General features: G+C 41.3%; 1 protein-coding gene across 1 annotated transcript; it reads right to left on the bottom strand.

The window, feature by feature from the left end:
• Positions 1–1682: 1682 nt before the first annotated feature.
• On the bottom strand, positions 1683–18045 carry LOC111845159 (chromobox protein homolog 1-like). Its single transcript, XM_023814352.2, has 6 exons — positions 17757–18045; positions 9427–9511; positions 6607–6778; positions 4804–5002; positions 4625–4719; positions 1683–4089 (listed from the first exon to the last, which is right to left on the bottom strand). The coding sequence occupies exons 2-6, from the start codon at positions 9473–9475 to the stop codon at positions 3945–3947; spliced, it is 660 nt and encodes a 219-aa protein (XP_023670120.1). The 5' UTR covers positions 9476–9511; positions 17757–18045; the 3' UTR covers positions 1683–3944.
• Positions 18046–27463: the final 9418 nt, after the last annotated feature.

Genomic DNA, 27463 nt, shown 5'->3' with positions numbered 1-27463 from the left:
GTTGATTTGCTCTGGCTGCAATGCACAGCAGTTTGAAGACACCTCTGGAAGAACCTATATGTGGAAAACAATGGCATTGATTCAGTATCCTGTTAATACACCCATATGACTGACCAGCTATGCTTTTGTTAGGAGACAGAAGTGCTAACGCATGCTTTATGATGTGTGCATGTGTGCGTTTCTCCCAATAGTGCTGCAGATTCCCTTCTCTTCTCCCTTCCCCACTCCTTCTCCAGGAGGCTGCCAGCCAATCTGAATACCTTCCCTTAACAAGAAAACTATTGATTACTGATGCCTTATGGGGGACCATTTGATGTCTTTTAAGCAATTGCCTACAGCAAGCTTGGGCAGGGATTTAGCTCGTCACAACAAACACGTGCAGAGTTCATTTTGAAATATTAGCCGGGAAGGTGAATTACATAACACCACAACATGGGTCTCATACCAGAGCTGACCCCTATCCTTTCATATACCCCCTTTGCCTATTACTAATGCTTGATCTGCATTACTTTTCAGGATTGACCCCAACAAGCATATGAAATGTGCAGCACTAGTGCCCTCTACTGTAAAGAGCCTGAATTTCGTCAGCTGTCCACCCACGTGTGACGGTTCTCTCCTGAAATCCAAAGTGCTGTCACATACAAGCAACTATGGCAAAGGTGAGGCTTGTTTTATACATTTTATACTATTAGTTTAAATTTATCTTGAGGTACTACACTCAAAGGCTCTCAAAACAGTGTCATTTACATATCATATAAACTCATATTTGGCTCAAATTGATTGCCAGTAGCTTAAGCAAAAAATAATAAAAAAATCTATCATTACTCAGTTGCAATTAATTCCATTCTGAACATGTTAACCTGAAATATTAAGGTGGTAGCAGCAAGGTACCACTGGGACACCAAATTGTTTTGCTGCATGGAACGTATCATTTGAATTTATAACAAGTTACAGCCTTAAATGCAGCAGCCAATGCCACGGTGCAGCTACCATTCCAATTACAATTCCGGGCTGGAATAATAAGCTGAGAGGAAGAGAGAGACACCTTCACAACTCATGCACAACACTGCAAAACACAGGCTGTCACCGGAGTTTAAATGTACATATCACCAGATACTCATTTACCTATTAAATGCTACAAGAGGAAAGAACTTGCGTTTGAAGCACAGTCATGAATTTTAGTCTGATACCATAATTCGCTGCAATACACTGCAAGCAGGCTGCAGTTCTGACTTTGAATTCCTGCTTGGTCAATTCTATTATGTAATAAAATTACACAGAAAAAAACCCAATGCAAAATTGTCCTCTGTAGGAAAAGATATTCAGAAGACTCCAATTGTGCACATGAACACTTAAGTTCTGATTTCAAGAGGTGATGCGTGGGCTGCAGGCGGCGAGAAGACTCGAGAGACCAGGATTCTGTCCGTTACTTGGCACTGAAACCAGAGTACTCAAATACGAAGGGGCTTAAATAGCTACCTTCGTATGTATCACCACAGAAATACAACCTCATACTAGTTTGGACAGGACAGTTAGGAATATTCTAGAATTCTTCAATTTTCTACTGTCATTGTGCCACCTAGTGGCTATTTCATACAGGACATGCTACTAACTCACATAGCTGAAGATGTATACATGACAATACACAAAAAGAATTTGAGAAAAACTGAATCAACACAGTAGACATGACAAAGAAAGCATGTATTGCAAAAAAACATACGAGTTACAGTAACATTTCCTAAACCAAGGATCACAGAACAGTGGTACATGCAAAACGAACTGCTTTTCATTTACAAAAGCCATTTATTTTTGCCCCTCAATATATTTTTGTCCTTGGGGGGGAAAAAAAAAAGGTAGGGGGTGGGGTTAACCAAGAAACTGATCCATCTTCCACAAGAAAAATCACAAAATCACAGAAAAACTGTACTCTGTGGTCTCTTCAATTCTAAAATGTAAACGCGAAGGAAATTCATACAATACTATATTATAAAACAAAATGATCATATGCTTTTCACATCTCAAACCCAACTCTGTAACCCCAAACACTCTGATAAGGCAGAGTCAAGTCCTTGATTACCAACAGTAATGACAGGCGAGCAGTGAACTGGTTATCCAGGTAGGAAAATAAACCTGTCGGAGACCTTGAAAGGCAGCGCTGACAGGGAGTTTTAGAACAGGAAATCAAATTAACACACACACTGCAGCGATGAATACTGCATTAAATGGCGGAATGAAAATTCCCTGACAAACTGAACTTGAACTCAAAAGAAATCTGTCAAGCAGTGATAGCAGAAACAAGGCTTCAAAGACCCAGGTTTAACAGCGTACCCCCCTTCTGATTGGCTTGCTCTGTAGCTCCCTTTGGGTTAGATCAGGCAGTGATTGACAGTATGCAGCTATTCCCATCACCCACGGGTGCTGAAGCCTCATTCCTCACTTTGCCAGGAGCTCAGTAATTTAGGTGGTAAATTGGTATAGAAGACTGCTACCTGTGCAGCCCCTTTCCTATAAAACATGGGTATTCCTTTGCAGTTGGATTAGTAAGCAGTATTCAACTCTTGCCCCCAACTGCCAACCGGACATCACAAAGCAGAGAGCGAGACCACTGCAGTGGAAACGGACAATTTTTTTTTGAAAGATTAGTCTGGTCAAACAGATGACAGAGCTATTCAATGAAAATAAAATAATAATAAAACAACGTTCTGAAAAGGGGCCGTTAATTGCACTTTATTTTCCAAAGTTCTGTTAAAACAGGATGGCAGTGGCAACATCAGCGCCCGGTGATGCGAGCAAACGTATAATACTGCTATCACATGCTTGTTCCACTTTGAAATGCTATGGATTCTCCAAAAAAAAAAAAAAATCTGTATGTTAAGAGTGTTCTGCACTGTGAGGGTTCTTCAGAAAAGGAACTGCTGAAGAATTACTCACTACTGTCCATCCTGAAATGCATTGTAAAAATAATAAAGATTTGGTCCAAAATAAACATTTACCCCCATACATAATTTTATTCTGTACTTGTTAATCTGACCAGGGCCTTACAGCTGGTGGCCTGTGGGATTAGTGGCCAGACATCTGTGTGTTTCTATGTGCATGTATCGCTGGACACACAACAGCTTTCCGTTCAAAGAGAGGCAAGGACACAATCACTGGACATAATATTTTAAACCTCTGTAGCTCAGGAGAGATTTACACTCAGAACCTGCCAAAAAAGGAAAACTCTGGCTAGCTTGCAAGTACCATTACAGACTGCGCAGGAATTTCCCATCACACTATGCACACAGGTGTCAGCCAGTCGAGGGCACTGGCCAGACAGATGCTGGCGGTGTGCAGCGAACTAGCTGCCTGCCTGCTGTTGGACCTGTGTAAACCCATTTTCCAGCCTCCTGGGGGCATTTCTGTGCATGTCACCAGAGCAACACACCACAGCAAAACTATGCACCAGCCATGTCATGATGTTGTTCCAGCACAAATTTAAAGTTTTTTTTGCAGATATATAAACTACAACAAAAGAAAGAAAAATAAAATCCAAAGACAAAAAAAAGTTTAAAGAGAAAAGGTTTCTTCTCTGCATACAAGTGTAAGGTCATCACAGCTAGTCTTTGGCAGCCTTTATTTTTTTCTGATTTTTCTAGCCATTAAAAATAATGTTAAAAAATGTTTGTAGACAATCTGTTGGATACAAATATGTGATCTTACCACAAGCATCTGAAAACCCCTGCTGAAGCTGTCGGCTTGAGTGGTGACCCAGTGTCTAAACAGAAAGGGATACTGCACCTCCTCCCTGCTGTCCCACCCCTTCGCGCACCTCCTATAGCCTCCTCCGACTGGCTCACCTAAGTGATGTGTTTGCGTTTTTAAAGAAAACCATAAAAACCAAAAACAGAGGGGGATCTGCAACCCCTCCCCCCACCTGGCCCCGCTGCCCCTCCCCCAGCCCCTGTCTAATTCTTGTCCTCCTTCTTCTCCTCCTCCTCTGTGGGGTATGAGTGCCACGTGAGCCTTTCCTCGTAGAAAGAGATGACCACCTGCGGACACTTAACGTTGGCCTCCTTGGCTGGCACCAGGTCTGCCTCGTCTGAGTTTTTCCTGTGGGGAGGAGGGGGCAGTCTCAAGTTACAACAGTGACACGAGTCTGAGGGACCTGCGGGCGAGATAACCAACCAGGTGGGTGGGACCTGCACTACATGTACTGGACGGTCTGAGGAATTCAAAGAAGTTCTGAGTTCACAGCCTACTGAGCTACACACCACCCTATCTGCTTTAACGTTAAAAAAAGATCAATCCTAAAAGGACTGTTTCTCAATATGTGTACTTGACTGTACTTGTGTACCCATTTTATGTCGTTCCATTGGCAAGGATTAGTTCCAATACTAAGAACAGAAGTACAGATGTAAGGGGTGTGAGTCGATTACAGCACATTGCCACATCCACCACACGACGAACCACCAGGGATGAGAACCTGAGAGCAGCTGTGCAGTGGGTGATACTTCAGCACCACATTAGTCCAAATGGACCAGTGTGAGTTTTTTCCCCCAGTGGCTGGAGTGCTAATCCTGCCACCAACCCCCCCTGTAAATTGGAGGACCTGCTTACAGGGCATAACAACACAAACAATACGCACCACTTCATGAGGAACATCAGCTCCCCGCTGGAGTCCGTGGCCCCAATGATGCGTTCGGGATCCAGGCCTCGGGCAAACCCTCTGAGCTTCTCAGGCTGCAAGAGAACCAGCCCAGGTCAGAGAGTCAGCAGGCAAGGCCTTCATCTCTGCATGGCCTCTTCCTTGACAGGGTGGGTCACCTCATCTTTCCTCTTCTTGGGCCGGCTCTCCTCCGCTGCTGCTCCTGCTCCTGCTCCGGCTCCTGCTCCTGCCCCTTCTGGCTCGGACTCCGGCTTCCTCTTCCCGCCAGCCTCATGGGCTGCTTTCTGCGACTGCAGGAACTCTGCGATCAGGTCCGGGCAGTCGAGGTTGTCCTCAGGCTCCCAGGTGTTGTCCTCACTGAGACACAAGAGCTAAGTGTCACATCTCTCGTTTTAGGCAGACACACATACACAACTTCATTTCATACAAAATGTTTTTCAAAGATGCAACAGAGCAATTAGAAATATGCAATCCCCAATTGTAAAATGAGCTGTACGACTCAAAGCAAACAGCATAGCTTCTGCTAATTCAGTATAACGATGGCATTACAGTGAGCGTCTAACTCAAAATGGCACACTGAAAAAATTGGGTCGTGGGGTCTGTGCCCAGGGTAATACCAAATCCATTTAGTCCTTAACCCCAGCTGCTCCAGGGAATGACCTTACTCCTTGACCCAAAAATGTACTTAACATTAGTAAGAAGTATTTACACCTGTCTTACTATTGTTATTACTACATTGAAACAGTAATAAGCAGGAAAAAAAACTCTCCAGCTCCAGTGTGTTTGGATCTCTACACTCAACTTTGTGTTCAGAGGTCTTATCTGGCATTCATTATCACCATGTGAAACTTGCTCAGTACTAGACAAAGAGCAACATTTGTAGCTTAACTGATTTGCAGGCAGACAGCACTCCTGCAAGGAACAACTGATGACAGTGCTATCTATGCACACTAGAGCTTCAAGCTTTAAACTAAATAATCAGCAGCAGTACTGGCACTTTGCCATCACTGCTAACATGCCCTGTACCTAAAAGACAGGTATGGAAATGAAGTACAGGCATAGCTATTGAACTGAAGGTGTGAGCGTTCTATCGAGTTATTTCGTCTCAGGGTAATATTGGGATGCAGCAGTTAAGGTACAGTTGCATATAATGGGTGAGAGCAGGTTGTTTCCAATGAATTAAATTAATGAAAAGTGAACGAGAAGGTATCTTTTCACAAGGGACCATTGACATTTCCCTGCCAGTCTATTTGAACATCTATCTGAAAACTGCAGTTACTGCCTACAGCTTTAATGCCTCCCTGGTTTTGACAAAGGAAGGCTTTAAGTCAACTGTAATACTTTGACTGTAAACAAACAATCAACTTTTACTGGAGTCTTTACATGGTTGCCATAAACAATAAACTATACAGTGGACTGCAACGAGATCAAAGTCAAGAAATTATTTTCAAAATAGTTTCTCATTGTGTCCTGACTATAGTGCCACTTGTATCACCACGAGGACCTCAAACAAGAGATACTATCCCATCCTCACTTACTCCCTTCCAATGGAAATGCAGAACATGCGATACAGGGTGAAGAACAACTCAAACAGAAGCTTAACCATTTATTCACTATTAAAGAAATGCATCAATAGTTATGTTCACGGCGGTAGAAATACACCTCAGAAACTGTTTTGTCATGAAATAACATTCTTGAAATGTATCTTGTACTGCAGAAGCCGTGCTGTAGGTCAGAGAACTGACACAAGCTCTCTCTACCATTTCACCAGCATGAACATTTATAGGAAACATTTAGAAAACAGAGGCATGGGGGGGGGGGGGTTGGGGGGATGGGGTGGGTGCACAGAGATGATCATGCAAATTATGCAATATATACATATTATACACACACACACACACACAGCACCTGGTTAAGCTTCAGTTGTGAAAACCCTTCATCGATACAGGTGAAGTACTCACTCTGAAAATCCCTTCCACTTCAGCAGGTACTCCACCTTGCCCTTCATCACCCGCCGATCCAGAACCTTCTCCACCACATATTCTTCCTCCTCCTCCTCCACTACCTCCTCCACCTTCTTCTTGTTCTGCTTTTTCCCAGCTGTGGCTGCCAGCTTGACCTCTGGCAGGGGAACTGGCAGGAAGAACAGGGAGGGATCAGGGAAAAGTGGCAAGCAGTTAGCCAACACATAACACGTCGTCTCAAGTTTTTCTATTGCCAGACGTTCACAACTAGCACTGAATCAGGCATCAAAACTAATATATTAAAGAGTATCCCCCACAATGCTTGCTTCTTAAACAAGCATCATCAGAACACAAGCCTTTTGATTTGTTCTGAATCAGGGCAAAAAGCACCCTTATACAAAACTGCATACAAACACTAAATAAAGTAGTATCATAAAAACCCCCAAAGCACCTTTGGAAAACCCTGTACAGAAATCATCAACTGACAAAGACCAATTAAAGATGCACGTATAAAGTGCAGGAGTGTCCGATTAGTCACTTTTCGGTCCCACAGTGTGTGTGTGTGTGTGTGTCCACAAATGGCTGCAACTGACAAAAACAGACCATGTTTATCAAGGTCACACCTCTATCAGTGGGGACTCCCTCTGCAGTGATTCTGAGAAGTGAAGTTCTGAGGCCTTCAAATATATACACAAGTATTCATGGCTGGGCAGAAGCAGTTTTTATGTTCTATTAGGTTCATCCATGGAACTTAGAGGCACTGACTTTTTTGAAATGCTGTATTCATCATACTGCCTATTCCTGTGTGCAAAGTCTAGATTTAAATGGAAACCACAACAATGCAGACATCAAGAATCTTAAAATTATTGGGGGGGGGGGGGGGCAAAATTGTAAAAGCAATAAGCTGGCTATGCATGACAGATTATGGAGGGTTAACAACAAAAACTTTTTAAAGCGATACCTGTTCCTGGGGCCTGGGAACACTAACCCAATATTTTATAAATATTGCTGAAGTGTGTCAAGTAAACATCTGTGTCTCTGTCTCAGGTATATGCTGGCTTGACAGGGTGAAGAGTACATGGGAAGAACCAAATATCCATATACTATATGCAGGTCTCAACAACTCCCCTACTGAGGTAAGTCAACATACAGAAACCTAGCAGTACTATGTGTCTACTACTCACCATGTTCATATACAACTACAATTACAGTTTATAAAGAACAATTCTACACATGGGGGATGAAGTCCAGCATGGGCCAAGTTCAGTCCCAGGTGGGCGGGGTTTGTATGAATCTGGACAAAGCAGCGGGTGGAGGAGTCTAGAGTTTATGTGCAGCATTAACACTGAGGAAATGCTGAATCAACTAAAAGAAGCCCTGACAAACACTGACTTCAAACTTTACTTGCATTGTACCGTTTAGCATGGTATATGAACTACGTTAGTCCTGTAATACCAGCTTAACAAAAAATAAAATGCATTAAGCTCTAGAAAAGCTTGAGAAATGCTTAGATGTATTTTCCAAATGCCATACCAATTAATTTTACTGCAAAAGATACCAGCATGTATCTTAAGGTCAAAGCAGCATCAGCAACAAGAATTGAACAAAAAAAAGTTCCTAACAATAGCATCTTTTGGGCCGACAGAGAATAACTAATATGGAGATAAGACTTGTGAATAAAGCAGTATAAATGAATCCAGCAAATACCTCATAAGCAGGTTTGTATCTCATATGCCTTTAGCAAGAAGAGTGCAAGAAGAGTTTGGAACTTGTCTCTGTTTTTGAAAACAGACAGCGGTCATGATCTGAATAAGTATAGAGGGAATTACTGTTTTTGGTTTAACAAACATGTTAAGTGATACTTACACAAGGACCTTCTCATTAACTCTAGCAAAAGCAGAGTTGAATGAATGAACATCACAACAGCTGGTTTTTGGAATCAAAATGAGTGTAAAGGAGCAATAGTTCTATAAACATGTTTCCCAGCAGTAGCAGGTGTTTACTGATTGGAACCTCAGTCTAATCACAGCATCTTAAAGTTCTCTCTCACAATCTGTACAGCTGCTTTTAGGAGGAGGAAAAATTGTAAATTGAAGATATTAAACACAAAGCCTATTTGCTTCATCTTAGTACTTAGACTGTAAAGAAGCAGCATTTCACAAAAGAAAAACAGAAGGTGATAAAAAGTTCATCGATTTCTCATAAAGGGAGCACTGCTGATGAAAAGTCAAGTTTTAAGAGGGGTTTAAAACTGTCATTTTAATTACATAGTATTCAGCTGGGCTGTCATTTCAAAACTAGGAGCGGCTATATCTGAAGAGTGGTGAAGCTATTAAAGTTGTACATTTGGTGGCACTGTTTTCTTGTAGGATTTGTTTTTTTTTGTCCCCTCTATTATACATTTCTTAGTTTTTAAAACCATGTGAAACATCTGAAAAATTTACACGCAGGAGATGCCACAGAACATCAACATGACTTATGCTGCATGTGCTTTCACACAGCTCCACTTTGACCTTTTAAATTCAAGGTAAAATCAGCCAAATCAGAATTTGAAGGCAAAAAAGCTATATGATGATAGCTGCCCTGAAGTACATAAGGGTTACCAACTTTGTGCCAGTCCACAGTGGTGAATAATGAAACACACTGTCTGGGGTTTCTATAAACCACATAAGGCACTACTGTACATTTAAAACCTACCAGAGCGTCCACACCGCAAAAATTAACCAGTGCCTTAAAACAAAACCTTAAGCAGACCTTATCCCACCCACCGCCCAACACATAAAAGACAAAACAGTGAAGTACAAAGTTATCTGAGACCTGCTGTAACTGCGGGAGCATCAACAGGGGGTTCTGAAGGCTGGCTCATGCTTGGCAGGGCAGAGTCTGTGGAACCAGCTGGTTCCTTGTCAACGGCAACAGAGGGGTGGTGAGGGAGGGGGCGGGGTCAGCAATCAACATGACAGCAAGGGGGAAGAAAAGAACAAGGGAGGAGAGAATGGCATTCGTAAGAACAAATTACATCTCACAGTCGTCAGCAGGCTTCTGCCTCAAACACCGGCACAAGGCTAAGCATGACGCTGTATCAACATACAAGCCAGAAATAAAGTCTGTCCAAACTAGGTGTTCCCCTCTTTGAAAGGAGACATTTGTTAAATCAAGGGTCAAAGGCAATTCCTTAGCTTTGTGGTCTGTACCACTGACACAAAACATCTGGCCTAGCCCCACCAACAATTGTAACATAGAATTACATCTGAGAATTTATACATACAGTGAGGGAGTTAGTCTGTGGAAAGCAAAGATGATGAAAATGTTTTAAACGTATTTGTTTTGCACTCTAATGAAGTAAAACATTTAGCCAATTAATGATACTAGGGTTAACATAATTAGCATACAATACAGTTTCAAATCCTGTACAGAACAAATCTGCAAGTCTCAGAAGAAGATACCATACAAGACTGTAAAGATTTAGTCAGTTGTTATACACAAAATTTAGGCAAGTGACAGCATTACTCTTAAGAACCATCACATAAATACAAGACAGCAGTTCACATTCAACAGCAAGAGGAGCAGCATTGAGTTGTGCCACTAATGTACAATGTACACAAAAAGACAAGGCCAAATGACATTCATAAAAACGCAAGGGACAGGGTATATACGGAAATTCAGGTTAAATTTAACACCTTTAATACTTTCTCATTATTTTTTAAAACTCCCACGACATTTCAAACTGATTTAAAGATTTATGTCACACAATCTTGGCCTGTACAACAGAATTTAAATTGGGAACACAGGTCAACAGAATAAATTTACTGACTGTGATTTTGAAAACATTTTGCATTTGTTTAACTTCTTCAGTCACAAGTCCATATCTTTATCCACTAGGCTACTCATGGCAAGTGCCTTGTTTGGCTTTTTCTTCAATGAGTTTGTCGATTTGCACCAGTTGGCTAACGGCTCTCGTCCACGTATTCCTAATTTATGAGTTGTGCATCGCATATGCAACCAGACAGCGTTAACCCCCATCCAGATGATATTTATGGGTTTTTTGCAAACCGAACAGTAACCCTCTCGATTTTTTTCCTGTTACCGGCCTTAGCCAGTCCTTAAACGCCGGGTCCTCTAACCACTTCTGATTTGCACTTACCCATGATGACATTGAATTGTGTTCGACTTCATGCAGCCACTTACAGTGCTGACTAGGCAATGCATTCTGGTCCTGACGCAATGCATCATGGTTAGGTTTTTTTTGTCCGACTTCAGCCGGCGCTGCAAAACGTCACCACGTGTCACCATGTCACATGGTACAAAAACCTCACGAGAGCAAGACAAATTAAGACAGATCATGCAGCACCTCTCAGCTGGCTGCACAAACTGGAACCACCTCCGTGACGACACAACTTTACCCTTATTGGCTGAAGATTTTAGTCACACACATGATGTTTGTATCCCAGGCAGTTCCGATGCATTATCTGCTATTTCTCCCGAAAAGCACGTAAAGTAGTGAGAACTGGTTTTCAGTTAATTTACCTGGTAAAATTAAGTTTAGAAATAAATGCTAATAGTACACGAGTTAGTTGTTTGTTAGTTACTGTAATGTTGCACTGCTTTATTTGTTTAATCGTCTAGTCTGTGAAGAAGGCATTCAATATCTCGCAAATTAACTTTAAAACACAAATGGACAATTTGTAGTTTAAAATATCTAAAATTTAATACCTCGTAAATTTGCGTGTAATACCTTTTGATACTTTTTAATGGACTTAATTTTTGCTTATGTGATTTACTACCTTTTGATACTATTTATAACCCCGTGGACACCCTGAAGAGGACAACAGGGGCAGGTTTGTTTGCTTCCATTTCATACATTGTTTAGTTTGCTGAATGACATTTTAAGGCACCAAACATATACATGTAGATGTATATAGACTGCGAGAGACAGATGAGATAGACAGGAGGAGGAAAAGAAAAACCAGTCACTTAGCTTGCAATAGTAGCTCCAGAAATGTCAAAATCCATTTATGTGACTGTAGCCAAAAGAACCATTATACCAAAACAATCCACAAAAACTTTCATCGGCCTAAATCATTTTACAAACAACCTGGGTGGTTTGTAGTAAATGACCCCCTTCTGGGTTAGGGGTTCAAATTGAACCCCTCCTGTACATAGTCTGAACGTCTTCCCCAGGTTTCATCTGGGTATTTTGGTTCTCCCTCAATCTGAACACAGTTAGGTAAAATGGTGACCATATTTCTGAGTGAATTTCCCTGCAATGGACCAGAATCCTATCCATGGTCAATCCCTGCCTGGTGCCCTATGCTACCTCGGATGGGGCAGGCTAGTCCCACACTCCTTCAGCAGATGAGGATGAAAGATAAATGAAAAAAGACTATAGTTTGAATTGTATACAGCATAATACAGATGGGTACCAGAGCATGTGAGCGAAGCGGAGTGGAGTGGAGCGTGAGCGAGGAGCGGGCGGAATTTGGTCAGAGCGCGGAGTATTTTTTTATTTTTTTTTTTAAGGCTGGAGCAGTCGCTCTGTCTCGCTCCAATTTCACTCCGATACCGCTCACACTACGATTCTGAGGCGTGCCCAAATCTACCCAGAATTCATCTGTACAATTATCAAGACTGCGAATTCCATCTCGGCCAATTTGTGTAACAAAGTATTTCACAAAGGAAACTGATAAATCATACAAGTGTAGTATTCTTATCAAACGTATAGATGACAATTATGTAGAGCAAGAACAACAATGTGGAGAAACTGTTTCAGTGAGTAAAGATTCACTTTGGAATCATTTTTCTCAGAAACATGAGTGTGCTACGCGAACAAGCGGAAGCCAGAGCAAAACGTGAGCAAGTTTTATATGGTTGTAGTATATCAAGTCTATAAAGTAAATTAAACTAAAAAAAGCCTATAAAGTAAATATTGGTAATCAAATAAATTCGTTTTGTCATTCAAAGTAGATCTAATAGGATTTTTTAAATTTCACGTAACGCTGTCAGTGGAATTTTATTTTATAGAGAGACGCAGCAGCAGCATCAACAGAAAAAAATTGAGGAATTTAAAACGTGCCTGTATATTGTTTAGGCTATTAAGCCCACGGATTCCTTTATTTTTAAGCCTATTTCATATTTCTTTATGATATAAGGCTTCGGTTTAAGGTGACATTTGTTAGGCATGCAGATTATTTGCCCCTCTTTTAAATTGGAGCGAGCGTAGAGTGATTTCACTGGAGCGGTAGGAAATTTTAGTGGAGCGAGGAGCGGTGTTGAGCGGAGTGGCTTAGTGCGAATTAGAGCGGAGGAGCGGGCGGAGCCAACAGCCTCGTGAGCGAGGAGCAGAAATTCTCACCGCTCCGCTCACATGCTCTGATGGGTACTTGTACCTCAAAAGACAATCTAGGTTAAAATTATCATAAATCAATGTCACCCGTTAAAATAAGTAGTCGCTAATGATTCGACCACAAGCTACCTTGATTACAAGTAACCCACAGTGAGTCAGCAAGTAGCCCACACAACACATTATAAATCAGATCTCTTTTTGTATTTTGTGAATACTCATTTATTCTACTTGATTTGTTTTCTTTGTTTAAGTAGCTGTCACTGTGAATAAGGTTGGAGAGCCCTATGCTAAATCCACTTCAATCAGCAGTGGGAAGGTCAATAAACAAATTTCTATATAATTCTTAAGACTGGAGACAGTTGCAATAGGAACTGAGAGAGAATGTCATGGAATTGCAACACTGCTGCATTTTTCAAGCTCAGTGTCTCATTTGTATCTGGAATGTTGCATCACCTAAGACATCCAGCCAACTGCAGACCAGTGGCTGAAAATGGCTCACCGAAGAAAGGGGTGAAAGGTGATGGATCAAGTGGCCTGCAGCTAGTCAAAGGATAGTCTAGTGCAGCACAGAAGTTAAGGAGTAAGAACACTGCCTGGTGCAGTAAAACTTCAGGGGGCACAAATAGTGCAGCATTATGCATTTACTTAAGTATCAATTAACCACAAACTAAGCCATAGTTACATATTTTATCTCATGTTCATTCATCATTAATGAATTGTGAAACATTTTCTCACAAGCAATTACTGTCTCTACTATACATTAATTCCATTTAATAACCAATTAGGAACTACAGAAGGAACAAATAACACACAAAATACACATGAATTAATGAATCGAGATGCATCTTATCTCCAGTAGTCACTATACCTGTTAATTCTGTATAGGGGTGGGCGATATACCGGTAGACACGACTAACCGGTAGAAATTTGTCAACCGATATAGATTTTGGTCTATCGTCTTAATCGCGATTGAGATCACGTGACGTTGCACGTTAGGTAACCACGCAATACACTTTCACTTCGACAATGGAAGAAGACGGTGCAGCGGTGAGTTTGCTTACATGTGACGAAACCAACAATGAGGAGATTGTAAAGAAAAAAGGTGCATCGTCTGTGGTGTGGAATTGGTTTGGGTATAGGAAAAGTGATACGAATGAGACGAACGTGATTTGCAAGGTATGCAAGAGCACTGTTTTAGCAAGCGGTGGAAACACGTCAAACCTTTTCTATCATCTCAAATCCAAGCATCCAAACGAATATGGCCAAAGTAAAAAAATGTAGTACAATACATTGCAGTAAACAGTATGGTTGTTTTTTTTACTTAAAGTAATGCTGCAATTCACAGTTTAAATAAAATTACATTATATAAAAGTTTCTTTGTGTTTGAATTTTTATTTAGTTTTGGTTATATTGCCCACCCCTAATTCTGTATATCTTAAACTACTTCAGAAACTGCTGCAGGAACCACTGAAGGGACAAGTAATGAATAACAAGTGAAATACTAATCTCATTTTTGTTCATAATCTCAAGTAGCTACTATATTTGTTCATGATTTGTACTTCACTAGTGAGAGTTACTAAGTTTTTGCCCCCCTCCCCCCCCAAGTAAAGTGTTAACAAAAACACTTGTTGTAGGTTGATGGGTGAAGAAAACCAGAGGTCCATGTAACCACCGTGAGCTATGCTTTCATAGCACACAGTGGGTCCCTTGATAACAATAGAGCAGTGTTTGAATGCCACGGGATATCTGAATATGATCTCCAAACAGGTGCATCCACCTGCAAACTAAATCTTTAAGAAGAATAATGCCCCAAAACTCAAGAATGAGTTAGAGGCGCTTGGAATGTCAATTCATTGATGCACCAACAAATACTGCCAAGTTCTGTAGGTTTCTGAAGTTAAATATGATCCACAGTAAAGTAGGCCTGTGTCACAAGTGTTTGGTGTATTGAATTACACAGAGTTCCAATCAGCGTAGTGTGCACACTATTATGGAAGCAAATTAATCACACAAAGCATGTTGAATTACACTAATCGAATAAAAACGCATTGCATTCACAATCCCTGGATTTTTGGGGGCTGTAATTTAAGACGAAAATTTCATTTCTGTTAAAATAATCAATACAAAAATATCCAACTTTCACAATTCTGTAACAAAACACAGAGTTTTTATAATTCATACAATTGAATACGGTTTCTTTACTTTCACCTCAAATTTCAAGAGAACAAATTCAGTTGTAAACATTCAACATTTTTAATTGCATCTTTCTTATTCAAGCAGTCTTATTTTCACTGCACACATATGGTCTGAAATTCAGCCTAGCAGGATAAGGAATTATCCAACAGAGTGCTTATAGACCCGGCAACAAAACTGAGCATGTGATAAGTACAAATCATTGGGGACAGTCATGTCCCCAAGTTGGTTACTGTCCCATCCCTACTACCAAGCTAGCTTGTAAGCTAGGGAACCCGGTTGTTGGCTGCAGGCAGCTAAAGTAAGCAAGGTACGTTTGGTTTGGAGATGCATAATATGTCAGCATATCGGTACCCGGCCAACGTCAATTGCGGTCTGCCAGCCAATATCTAAACTTTTATTAAAATTCAACAGCACCAGAGTTGAAGACATGACTACTAAAATAATGATCGTACTGAATGATCAGCCTTCTTCTGTGGTGGAGGATGAGGGATTTCATCGGCTGTAAATTCATGAAAGTAAACAAACGAGAATCACTGTCTGAATCACAAAGATACACTTCAAAAAGTGGGAATTGTGAAAACTGAATATTTTGTATTGATTATTTTAAAAATGAAATGACCAGTGTTGGGCATTTCAGGGCCAGAAGCTACAAATCCAGACCAAGATTTCATTTCTACCAACCAGTTCAACATAAAGAGTCACAGTCACAGAGTACTCAGCTGGTTGGCAGAAACAAAATCTTGGCCTGGATTAATAACTTCTGGACCTGAATGCACAACACTGGAAATCACCACTGAAATGTTTTTGATTAAAATGTTCAATGTTTAAATGTACAATCACACTAGATTACAGCCCCCAAAATTCAGGCATTATCAATGCAATGCGTTTTTATTTGACTAGTGTAATTCAGTACACTTTTTTTACTTCCACAAATTTACTTCCATACACTACCAACCTAGTCCAGTTATCAATTTGGAACATATATATCATTAATGCCGGGATTAGCACACACCAGCCATCAAGAGACAGGAATTGCAGGGTGTTTAGTAATTTGGCAGATGTAACCATTAAACTTGGTTCATATATAAAATACTGGCAATAATTCACTTTAAGCCTACAGTTTTTAATAGCAGTGCTCTGTGAAATGCTATACATGGCCACAAAAACACAACACAGCAATGTGGGGAGACAGTGAAGGCAGCATTGGAGGCATTAGACTGAAAATAATGCAATTTTATGAAACAAAGCGTGCTTATACATGTCTGATCAAGGTAATCTAAATCAATTTCATTGTTTAATCAATTTTCTATATTTGTGAAATAAGGCTGTTTTGAAGACTTCAAATGGCAATCCAAATTACACAGCAGTGCTTCACTTTTTCAGTTTAAATTGCAGATTATGTTATCCTTGTTATAATTCAATTATGGCTACTAATTTAACAAATATAATCATGCACAGGAGCACATATTTATCTATTTTTACATAAACAGCCTGACTTCAATTGGGAATTTCTTGCAAAGTACTCATGTTTAGCATCAAAAATAAGAGCGTAAAGGGGAGGAAAGGACGGTTCCAACTCAGGAGCCCAAGAACATCTGGAACATAACTGGATTAGTCTGGGTCGGGGACCCAACAACTCTAGCGACGCCCACGAGATTCCACATTTGATGGCATGGCAGAGATTTTGCATGCATTACCCACCTTTACGGCAACCAAACTGTGTTTCCCTTTTCATTTTCCCCGCCGCTGAAGCGTATTTACCAAACAATATTTTAAATTAACTTGTACTCTTGGCAAACGTGCAAGTCGCCATATGAGCGAGTTGCATAGTTTAAGTTGAACCTTATTCGTCTCGAACCAAATAAAAGCACGTTCAGGTACGCATCACCACCACCCCGGCCACCGCACAAGAGCGAAAGAAAAAAATATTCATTTTGACCAGATGTCTTCGCAGCACATGTACAAAATGAATACTTTCAAATCATTAATTTAACAGGGGGGGAAATACGCAGTCAAATACAGTTTACAGATGGACCTGGAGATCTACAGATCCTATTAAAACCATTTAGAGTGAATCCACCGGGATTCACCACACTGACCAGCCACGGCATCTACAAAAACTGAGCAGCAAAAGTGAAGTCAACCCACCAAGCCGAAGTAGTTTTTCGATATTAAATAATTCACCAGATCGCCCAGGCATGGGTTACAGCTCACAGCACCGGTAACATTTCTGCACACGGTCATATTGTCCTCACTGACGCAGAAGCATTTTAATCTGAAGTATCACCAACACACTGAACCACCCCCTAACGTTTTTACAGCAACCCTGTCTGACGGCAAGACACACATAAACACACGTGAGGCTTGGCTAATAAACCACTGGATAAACAGCTGCAGACCACTGGCCCGAAAGGCGCTTCAGAAGCGGGCTGCGCTAACATTAGCTGCTTGCTCCCTCCATGTTGCGCTTATTCAATTACATACATTGAAGCATGCAGACAGACACCAAAAACTTAAAAATAATATATAAAATAACAGCACATAGCACTAAATCATGGACAAAAACACATTATGCAAGTTGAAATGGGAAGCGCGAAACGCAACTTACCTCTGGCTAGCTCGAAAAAAACGACCGTTTGCGCTAAACGGCAGCTAGCTAGCAACCAACTAACTTCTGTAGCACCCAAGCAGCAAAATATCTCCTTCCCGTGCTCAGCCCCTTAACCACGCGTAAGTAAAATGACCGTATGAAAAAGCTAGCTTCCCTGCAAACATTAACTGTTCTAAGGTTTTCGCCTGTCTATTCTTCCCAAACTCGATTCTTTAAACAAAGAAATGAAGCTGGTAGCACTACAGCAACCCGCCACTTTCTATTGCGCAGGCGTACAGATGAGATGGCGAAAAGGATCACGGTAGATGGTGTTTCAATCGAATGAAAATTTACTTAACGCTACCATGTATTACGGAGCCCCTTAGTCCCATAAGGTGATTTTTTTTAATCTTGTTCACACAAGTTAATTATCTGTATTATTCGTATGCCCCTTTAAGGATATCAGATGCACACAGAGACCATATAATGGATAGAATTCAGCTAATCAAGTTTTAATTTCACATTAGAATGTCATGCAATGAAATTCTTGTTGCTCTTGTATGGGGCGCCAAAGTATCAAGCGCTAATTTTAGTGCACAAAATAGATTCTCTAATCAGCGGGATTATTCTGTTCAAATGGACTAGGTCACTAAAGACAAACAAAGTAGGAATGGTGCCAAAAATAGCACACAATAATAATTATCAACCTTGACATTTGCAGGGCTGAAAAAACCCTCCTCCGTTCTGTGAGTGTGGAATTTGTGCCGCGCGGTTTTTGTACTAGTACATCCCCAAAAAACTAAGCGGAGTCCCCAAGTTGCCAATAGCATATGGCTGTGACAGTATATGCTTGCATGTGCCCTAGAAGATGGATGCTGTTTCCTCTGCAGAATCTCATAATAATTTCACAGTGAACCTGAACGGATATGTTGTTTACTTCAATTTTTCTCACATTTATTATAACACAACAGGCTACTTCTGTATTATTGGTTTAAATACAGGACTACTCCACGGCGAAGTTCTCGTTGCAACAGTTACATATTTGCACGATGCTTACATTTCTCACGAAACTATTCACGTGAAATACACCACTATGTTTTCATTAAGACTTCAGGTCACCCCACAGCCGCCATTTTTCAAACACTTCTTCCGTCATCAATAGATCGTCCTTTTCCGGTCCGTAGTGCATGTTGGGACAGTTTTGTCTGTTAGATCCGGGTCTTTTAATTTCTCAGCGGGAGCGAAGCGTGGTGCTGTGTTTCTCGTCTTTGAACTGCCGAAGGTGACTGGCAGCAAGTAATGTTGCAATGTGGAGATGCAGGAGGGTAGCTTACAATAAAACTGCTGGCTTTTAATTCTCGTTATTATTATTATTATTATTATTATTATTGATTACATTGTGTTTCCGTCCATATTCGGACCCCCTGTTCAAACCAGCGACTGGAAACACAAAAACTACTCATAGCTGCATTAAGCATTTTAGTGCCACCTTCGGTCCAGTGTACGTACAAATCAGGGGCTCATTAAAAAAAGCATCTGAACAACCTTTATACTAAAATAGCTAAACATGCCTTTATTTGATCTAGATTCTAAAGCATATTTCTTAGATTTTTGCCCTTATGTGAATTATAAAATTGTTTCAGATATAATTAATATCCACGTTTTATTAGTGGTTGTATACCACTTTTCTTCCACGATTTTGTCATCGATTTTGTAAGATGCATGTGTTCATCTCTACACAAATGAAAGAAAGAGAGCAAAATACACGAAATATTTAACATTTCCAGTCTTATTATGTATTGCTCTTTGTGGTGATCTTAGAATGCATTCAAGGGTGAAGCAGTGGCCAGATATAGAATCATGTCTTTAGTTGGTTTAGGTAGTATAACTTAGGTCATTGGTTTCTCTTTTTAATAGATATAATTTATTCATTATGCTGTATGCCTTTGGATTAAACTCATGTGTAGTGAAAATGCCCATCATTTAAGAAAGGAATATCTATGGTAATACAGTATTTTGCTTGTTTTGGATTTCTTAGGTTGCCCCAAAACAGTTTATAAGAATGCAGTCATTTTATTTTTAGATTTTACACAGTGGAACATGCATTCACGTGTGAAGCTCTATATCATTTTGGTTTTGCTTGAATATTGTGCAAACCTTATTATAAGATACTAATAGCAACATACTCTTGTCACTGTACCTATGTTTTACAATTAAAAGGCATCGTGTCCTGCCTCCTTTTATATTCATACTAAAAGCTGACATTTTTTATTTGATATATTTTGCATTGTTTCAACTTAATGGGTATTCAAATTTCATACTAATGTGTCTTTTGAACTATAAGAGATGCTTTGATTCAGTGTCGATTCAGTTGTGTTACAGAAAAAAAATCTGAGACTTTCTGTTGGCAGAAGAGAACCATCTTGACTGGAGATGCAGTTCTTAAATTATAAAATGTCATACTAGAAATATTTCACTTGAATTGTTTCCCCTCAAGAAATTCTCAAATGAAAGTTTGCTCTGTTTTCTATGGACATAGTACAGTATGATGCCAGGATTGCCAAGTCTATACACACATGCACATGCATTTACATGCATGTAACAGTTTTATTACCTTGTAAATCATTTGTAGGGTTTGCAAACTACCCCAGCACTTTTGATGTAGCTGATTTTAGGTATATGATGGAATAATATATTTTTTCCGTAAGATATCTTGGGTGACAGTCTGGAAGCGTGTCACACCAAATGAGTGAGAGTTGGCAACCCTATGATACTAGCAAGTTCATGCTGCCCACCTGTCGTACCCTGGTTCTGTCAGCCCTGTCCCATTTTTATTTGGCCAGCAGGTGTCGCTGGTGGCCTTCCTGTGTCCTCTCGTTTGTGTTTATTCCAGCTGTTTTCCATCACGTGTATTGAGTTAAGTGTTACGGTACACACCTGCTCCTCGTGAAAGCCTTGTTTTCCGTGTATATAAGAGCCTGCCCTCACTCTGTTCCCTAACTTGGTCATTGTTAACAGTCATGATACTAAAGTCTGATCAAGTATGCATTTTCATGAATAAAACCTTTTGTGATTAACCATGTTAATGTGTAGATCATCACTTCTCCCTAGATTCTTGTTGTGACACCACCAAGATGAAAGGAAATCATTACAAGGCAGAAGATGTGAGCGGAGTGGAGCGGTGAGAATTTCCGCTCCTCGCTCACGAGCTGTTGGCTCCGCCCGCTCCTCCGCTCTAATTCGCACTAAGCCGCTCCGCTCAACACCGCTCCTCGCTCCACTAAAATTTCCTCCCGCTCCAGTGAAATCGCTCCACACTTGCTCTAATTTGAGGGACAAATAATCTGCATGCCTAACAGATGTCACCATAAAACGAAGCCTTATATCATAAAGAAATATGAGCAATGGCAACATTGCCACTCAGAACAAAAAATATTTATTTTTAAGCAATATATAGGCAACAATAGACACGTTTGGCAATGGCATTCCACACAAAAATAGGCTTAAAAATAAAGGAATCCGTGGGCTTAATAGCCTAAACAATATACAGGCTAAGCATCCACGTTTTAAATTCCTATTTTTTTTTCTGTTGATGCTGCTGCTGCTGCGTCTCTCTATAAAATAAAATTTCACTGACAGCGTTACGTGAAATAAAAAAAACCCTATTAGACCTACTGTTAATGACAAAACGAATTTACTTGATTACCAATAGCCTATTTACTTTATAGGCGTTTATACTTTAATTTACTTTATAGACTTGATATGCTACAACCATATAAAACTTGCTCACGTTTTGCTCTGGTTTCCGCCTGTTCGCGTAGCACACTCATGTTTATGAGAAAAATGATTCCAAAGTGAATCTTTAATCACTGAAACAGTTTCACCACATTGTTGTTCTTGCTCTACATAATTGTCATCTACACGTTTGATAAGAATACTACACTTGTATGATTTATCAGTTTCCTTTGTGAAATACTTTGCGAATTCCATCTCGGCCAATTTGTGTAACAGTCTTGATAATTGTACAGATGAATTCTAGGTAGATTTGGGCACGCCTCAGAATCGTAGTGTGAGCGGTATCGGAGCGAAACTGGAGAGAGACAGAGCTACCGCTCCAGCCTTAATTAAAAAATCGCTCCGCGCTCTGACCAAATTCTGCCCGCTCCGCTCCACTCCGCTCACATGCTCTGTTACAAGGATAAATCGCATGTAACTCCTTAAAACCTCCTTAAGAATTTTTAATTGGCTGCCTCATCATCTGAGGAGTAGGGACAGAACAGGCAAGGCAGGCAATTGCCTGGGCCCCCTGCACTGGGCCGATTACATTTTACACTGCAACGACAAATATGCCTTATTTGTTTATTCTGTTTTTCCACAGTAAAGTGAAAATAAATGAATTGTATTTATTAAATTGTCTTTGTTGGTATTATTAATCTAGACTTCCCACTAAAATAATGGTCATAAATTTTACCATGTTGGGTGGGGTGCGTTGGGGGGCCCCATGGAGTTTTTTTGCCTGGGGCCCCCAGTGTTCCATGAATCTCCTCTGCTCATCATACTATGTGAGTTGGAAATAATGTGCATAAGGGGGTAAGTACTTAAAGTTGCAGTGTAAAGTTGCAGCAAAAAGCTGACTGCCAGATGCACTGCATGCTGCTGTAACCCACGTAAATATGTGTGATTACACTGAATGAAGGCGAAGCTGTGTGCAGCTGACCTTGACCTCTAGAGGGCGCCTATGGTCTTTTCCCTGACGTAATCAAATACGTTGACGAGAACAATCTGTCACATACTTAAAACATCGTTGCCACTTTGTTCGTTCTATGTCATGCCACAACTCAAGAGAACGCAGAATGATTTCGATGCAGCAGACCCACAGAGAGAGCGCAATTAAACGAATTATGGCTGAATCATTTTCATAAAGCAAACAAAGGCTATTTTAAAATAGAAGTTCTGGGGGGTGTTCCACGAAGCAGGATTAAGAGAAAGTGACTTTTTCGGGAAAGTCTGGCTTTCTTTAGCTGTTTTCATGTAATACCCCCTGCTCTTTATTCCCAGCTACTATTGGTTTAATACTAACTGCGGTACAGACAAGCATTGCACAGGTATGACATTTAATGTCTACAGAAATAAAAGAATACATATATTAATTTATGCTATTTAAAATCTGGTGTGGGGAAAGCATGCTGGTAACTGGAAGTTGTATTGAGCGTTACATTTATGTCAGCCAATCGTGGACAGTGGGTGGGATCAGAAGAATCGAAAAAGTTTGCTTCAGAGACGCCCCCCCATCACCATCCAGCTAACTAGTGATGGGAAGTTTGGCTCAATTAACCGATTCGATTCTTTCGTACTGTCCGTTGTAATGTAAAAACCGATTCAATGATTCACTTTATTTTTTCCGTCTTTTTTTTTTTGCAAAGTTAGACTTTTACACTGTTTTATTGCGCGATCCTTAAAAGACATCGGCAAAACAAAGAGCGGTAATAAACTGACATACACATGTGACATGGACAGGGGAGCCAGTTTAAGGAGACAAAAGTTATACTCTGAAAACATTTTTTTCTGTTTGGCCGCATACAGAAACGTAACATCAAAATAAATACAAAAATAAACTAAATACAGATTAACCTTTAATGTACTTTAACTTAGGCCAACGTAACATTTCTGTTCCGTTCTTTTTTGAAACCTGGTCAGGTTCTCAAAAGATGCCAAGGGAGAACCAGCCCAGCACTGGCACCAGCTTTGTGTTCTTGGAAACAAGGCATAAGAGTGCAGCAGTGTCAATTGAGGAGACCCTTTTGATTTGCTATTGGACTAGACAGATGAACAGAACTGACAAACTGAAACATCCCATCCAGACAAACAGGTGAACTGAAAAAGTCAGTGTGGAAGATACATAACAGTAAAATGCAGACAAAACTGGTGTATCGAGAGCCACAGTATCCAGGGTAATGCAGGCAAACCACCATGAAGGATGGACCACATCCAACAGGAGTAACTGTGCACTGAAGAGGAAGCGGTTTGAAAGGGAAGACTGGGCACTAACCCGGGTCATATCCAAAAAACATTCAACTACAACTGCCCAACTCACCGCAGAATTTAATGCACAACTCAACTCTCCTGTTTCCACCAAAACTGTTCATTGGGAGCTCCACAGGGTCAATATTCAGGGTTGGGCTGCTATAGCCAAACCTTTGGTGACTCGTGCCAATGCCAAACGTGAGTTTCAGTGGTGCCAGCAGTGCAAATCTTGGGCTGTGGACAATGTGAACTGTTCTCTGGTGAGTCCACCTTCAGTGTCTTTCCCACATCCGGGAGAGTTACAGCGTGGAAAAGCCCTAATGATTCAACACTCAAGAATGGTTATTTGTCAGCCCAGTCAAATAAAAGTGTGACAATTTAACAACGCAGGGCAGACATAAAGTGCAGCTGTGACAAAACAGTGCAAAGTCAGACAAGACAATCAGACAAACTATTGCAAAACTGTAGCGCATCAACAAAGTATAAACAGCAAATAGTGCAATGAATGGGTAGGAGGTCGATAATTAGCTTTGGAATAATAGCAGCAAATAAAAACTGAAACACACCATAAAAACAGTAGCAGCATGAAATACAGTGTAGAGCAGAATAATTAGGATAAATAAATAAGATTTAAAAAGACAGTATAAACCTGTTTGAAGAGTACAGTATTAAAAAGTTTAAGGGTGTAATAGTATAAAATATAGTATTAAAAAGTTGCTTAAAAGTCTAAACAGTATGAGACCAGTTTAAGTGTGATTGAGGTATGAGTAGTCCGTTTGAAGTGTCAGCAGTCAGGTGAGTGTTGTAGGTTATTAGTGTTTATTCAGGCCTCTGGTGCAAGATGGGAGCTCGGCATTTTTTAGCAGTCAGATGACATGTGGGAAGAAGTTTTAGTGATGCCTGGCAGTGGTGGTTCAGATGCTCCTGAACCTTTTTCCAGAGAGCAGGGGGGGGGAACAATCCATGGTGTGATCTGCAACAATATCGGCTGCATGGCGGATGCTGCGCTCCACATGCAGTTCTGTGAGTGGTGGGAGGGGGGCGCCGACGATCTTCTGAGCTCTCTTCACTATGTGAATATCGGCTGCAGAGACTTCCAGTCAGCGCTGTTGCAGCTGCAGAGGATGCTCTCAATGCTTCCCCTGGTAGAAGTTAGTGAGGATGAGAGGGAGAAGGCTGGCCTTTCGCAGCCTCCGCAGGAAGGGGAGGTGCTGCTGGGATGTTTGGTGGCAGCGTTGATGGTGGTGGTGTTGAGAGTCCAGCTGAGGTTGTCCGTCATCTGCACACTCAAGAACTTCATGCTACTGACAATCTCAACAGCTGAGTTGCTTATGTGAAGTGGAGTGTGCAGGGCAGGGGTCTTCCTGAAGTTGATGACCATCTCCTTTGTCTTATCAATGTTCAGGGTCAGGTTGTTGCCTCGGCAACAGCCCACCAATTGTCTTACCAATTGTCTTACCACCTGGATTGTTGCACACTGTTGCAACATGGGGGTGGATTGGTGATTGTTTGGGCTGCAATATGCAATATCATGGCATTCCCTAGACCCACTGCTTCTTCTAGATGGGCATGTCACTGCCAACGACTATCGAACCAGTCTGGAGGACCATGTTCACCCAGTGGATCAAACATTGTACCCTGAAGGTGGTGCCATGTATCAGGATGATAATGCACCAATACACACAGCAAGACTGGTGACAGAGTGGTTTGATGAACATGAAGGTAAAGCTGAACATCTCCCATGGCCTGCACAGTCACCAGATCTGAAACACCCACTTTGGGGTGTTTTTGAGGAGCGAGTTAGGAAGCATTTTCCTCCACCAGCATCACTTGAAAGTGAAAAGTGAAGTGTTGACGTACCTCACCACACAATAACAAAATGTGTCCTCTGCATTTAACCCATGTGGCATGACAGGAGGCAGCTAATTCAGCACCTTGGTCAGAGTATCTCAGTGGTACTTTGCTGGACAGGGATTCAATTAGCTGCCAAGACAAATTGACGCTGTATTGGCCCAAAAGGAGGCCTGACACCACACTAATAAATTATTGTGGTCTAATCACCCCCATGTTGCCCAAACAATCACCAATCCACCCCCATGTTGCAACAGTATGCAACATAATCTAAAGATCGTGTGTTTGAAACACATGATCTTTAGATTATGAGTGTATTTCCCTAGCCATTAGGCCTCCACTGCCACCCCAACTGGTCTATCCTGGCCACTGTTCTCCAAGAGGAATAGCTCAAAATCCATCTGGCCGCTGTGGAGGACTTGTATCTGTGTATCTGTGATTCCCAAGACAAATTGACGCTATATTGGCCCAAAAGGAGGCCTGATACCACACTAATAAATTATTGTGGTCTACAACCAATGTCTCAATTTCATTGTCTAACTGCTGTATATATATATGTGTGTGTGTGTGTGTGTGTGCGTGTGTGTGTGTGTATGTGTGTGTGTTACGTGCCATAAGTTTCCAGGGGAAGCCTACAGATTCTCCGGACCGCCCTCCCTCGTCGTCATTCGCCGGCTGCATCTTGGCTCCGCCTTGCTGACCAGACCCCGCCCACAGCTCCTCCGATGCGCCGCGCGTCAGTTCCTGTTCCTGAGGAGAAAAGGTCACGGATAGCACACTTCGGGAGCTCTGCTCATTTTTGGATTTGTGATTTGGATTGTTATTGGCCGGCTCTTACCGTGTTTTTGTTTCTGGTTTCCGACTTTCGCTTCGCCCCCTTTCTGGTACTGTTGCTTTGGTTTGATTTCTTTGCTGGTTTCTTTGATCTTTCGCCCGACTCCTGACTATTCTCTTTGCTCGCCCCTTTTGAACACTGTGTTTGGATTGCGTGATTGCTGTGTGTGTGTGCTTGGTGTGTACGGGGTGACTGCCGTTTTTGTTTTTGCGCAACGTGGTGTTTACTGTGTGTTTTGGATAGGGAGTCAGGTGTAGACCTTGTTTTTTTGTTGACTTATTTTCACATAGGATTTAGCTTAGCTTGGGTTGTGTTCGTTAGATGTGGTTTTGTTTGTTGTTTTGGCCTGGGTCACTCCGGAAGTCTGTTGCACCTACTGTCTGTGAAGTGTCTGTGAATAAAATACAAAAAAATACAAAAAAAAGATCCCTTTGTGTCCCGTGGTCCCTTTTCCCGTTCCCGCTTCATCTTGTCACCCTCTTGTCCTTTCCCCTGTTTATCTTTCTGACGGTCCCCAACCCTAGACTGGGGATCGTAACAGAAATTGGGGGCTCGTCCTTTCTTCTCTGTTTTCCGGTGCTTGTCTGGCGTTTTTTTTTTGTGTGGGGGTGTGTGGTTCTGTAGTGGAAATGGCCCAGTTCGACCTCGTTGCTTTCGTGCCATAAGGACGATCTGCTAGGAATAGCTGAGCTATTTAATGTTTTCGTCCCCGCTGAAGCCTCTAAACGGGTAATAAAGCAGGTGTTGCAGGACGAGTTAATTCGGCAGGGTATCCTACCTGAGTTGGGGGAGTCACCGAGTGTTGCACCCAGTCCAGTCCAGGTGTCCACTGCGGCGGAAGCCAGCAGCGTTGATCTGGGGACAGGGATCCGCATGGATCTCGGCGATCCTCGCTCAGCCAGGGAGGACCTGCTACTTACAATTCGGCTTCGGGAGCTGGAGTTGAAGATAAAAAGGCAGGAGTACCAGGCTCAGCTACTCCGTGTCCGGGCTATGGAGATCAAGGCTGATAAGG

This window comes from Paramormyrops kingsleyae, chromosome 5 (genome assembly GCF_048594095.1).
Source record: "Paramormyrops kingsleyae isolate MSU_618 chromosome 5, PKINGS_0.4, whole genome shotgun sequence".
NCBI lineage: Eukaryota > Metazoa > Chordata > Actinopteri > Osteoglossiformes > Mormyridae > Paramormyrops > Paramormyrops kingsleyae.
This window is presented reverse-complemented; position numbering and strand designations above follow the sequence as displayed.

What these genes read in the sequence shown, in the direction of transcription:
- LOC111845159 (XM_023814352.2), bottom strand. Translation starts at nt 9,475, where the DNA reads ATGAGCCAGCCTTCAGAACCCCCTGTTGATGCTCCCGCAGTTACAGCA. An exon ending in TGCTCCCGCAGTTACAGCAG is followed by an intron (nt 6,779 to 9,426) that starts GTCTCAGATAAC and finishes TCTTCCTGCCAG; the next exon opens with TTCCCCTGCCAGAGGTCAAG. An exon ending in CCAAGAAGAGGAAAGATGAG is followed by an intron (nt 4,720 to 4,803) that starts GTGACCCACCCT and finishes GTTCTCTTGCAG; the next exon opens with CCTGAGAAGCTCAGAGGGTT.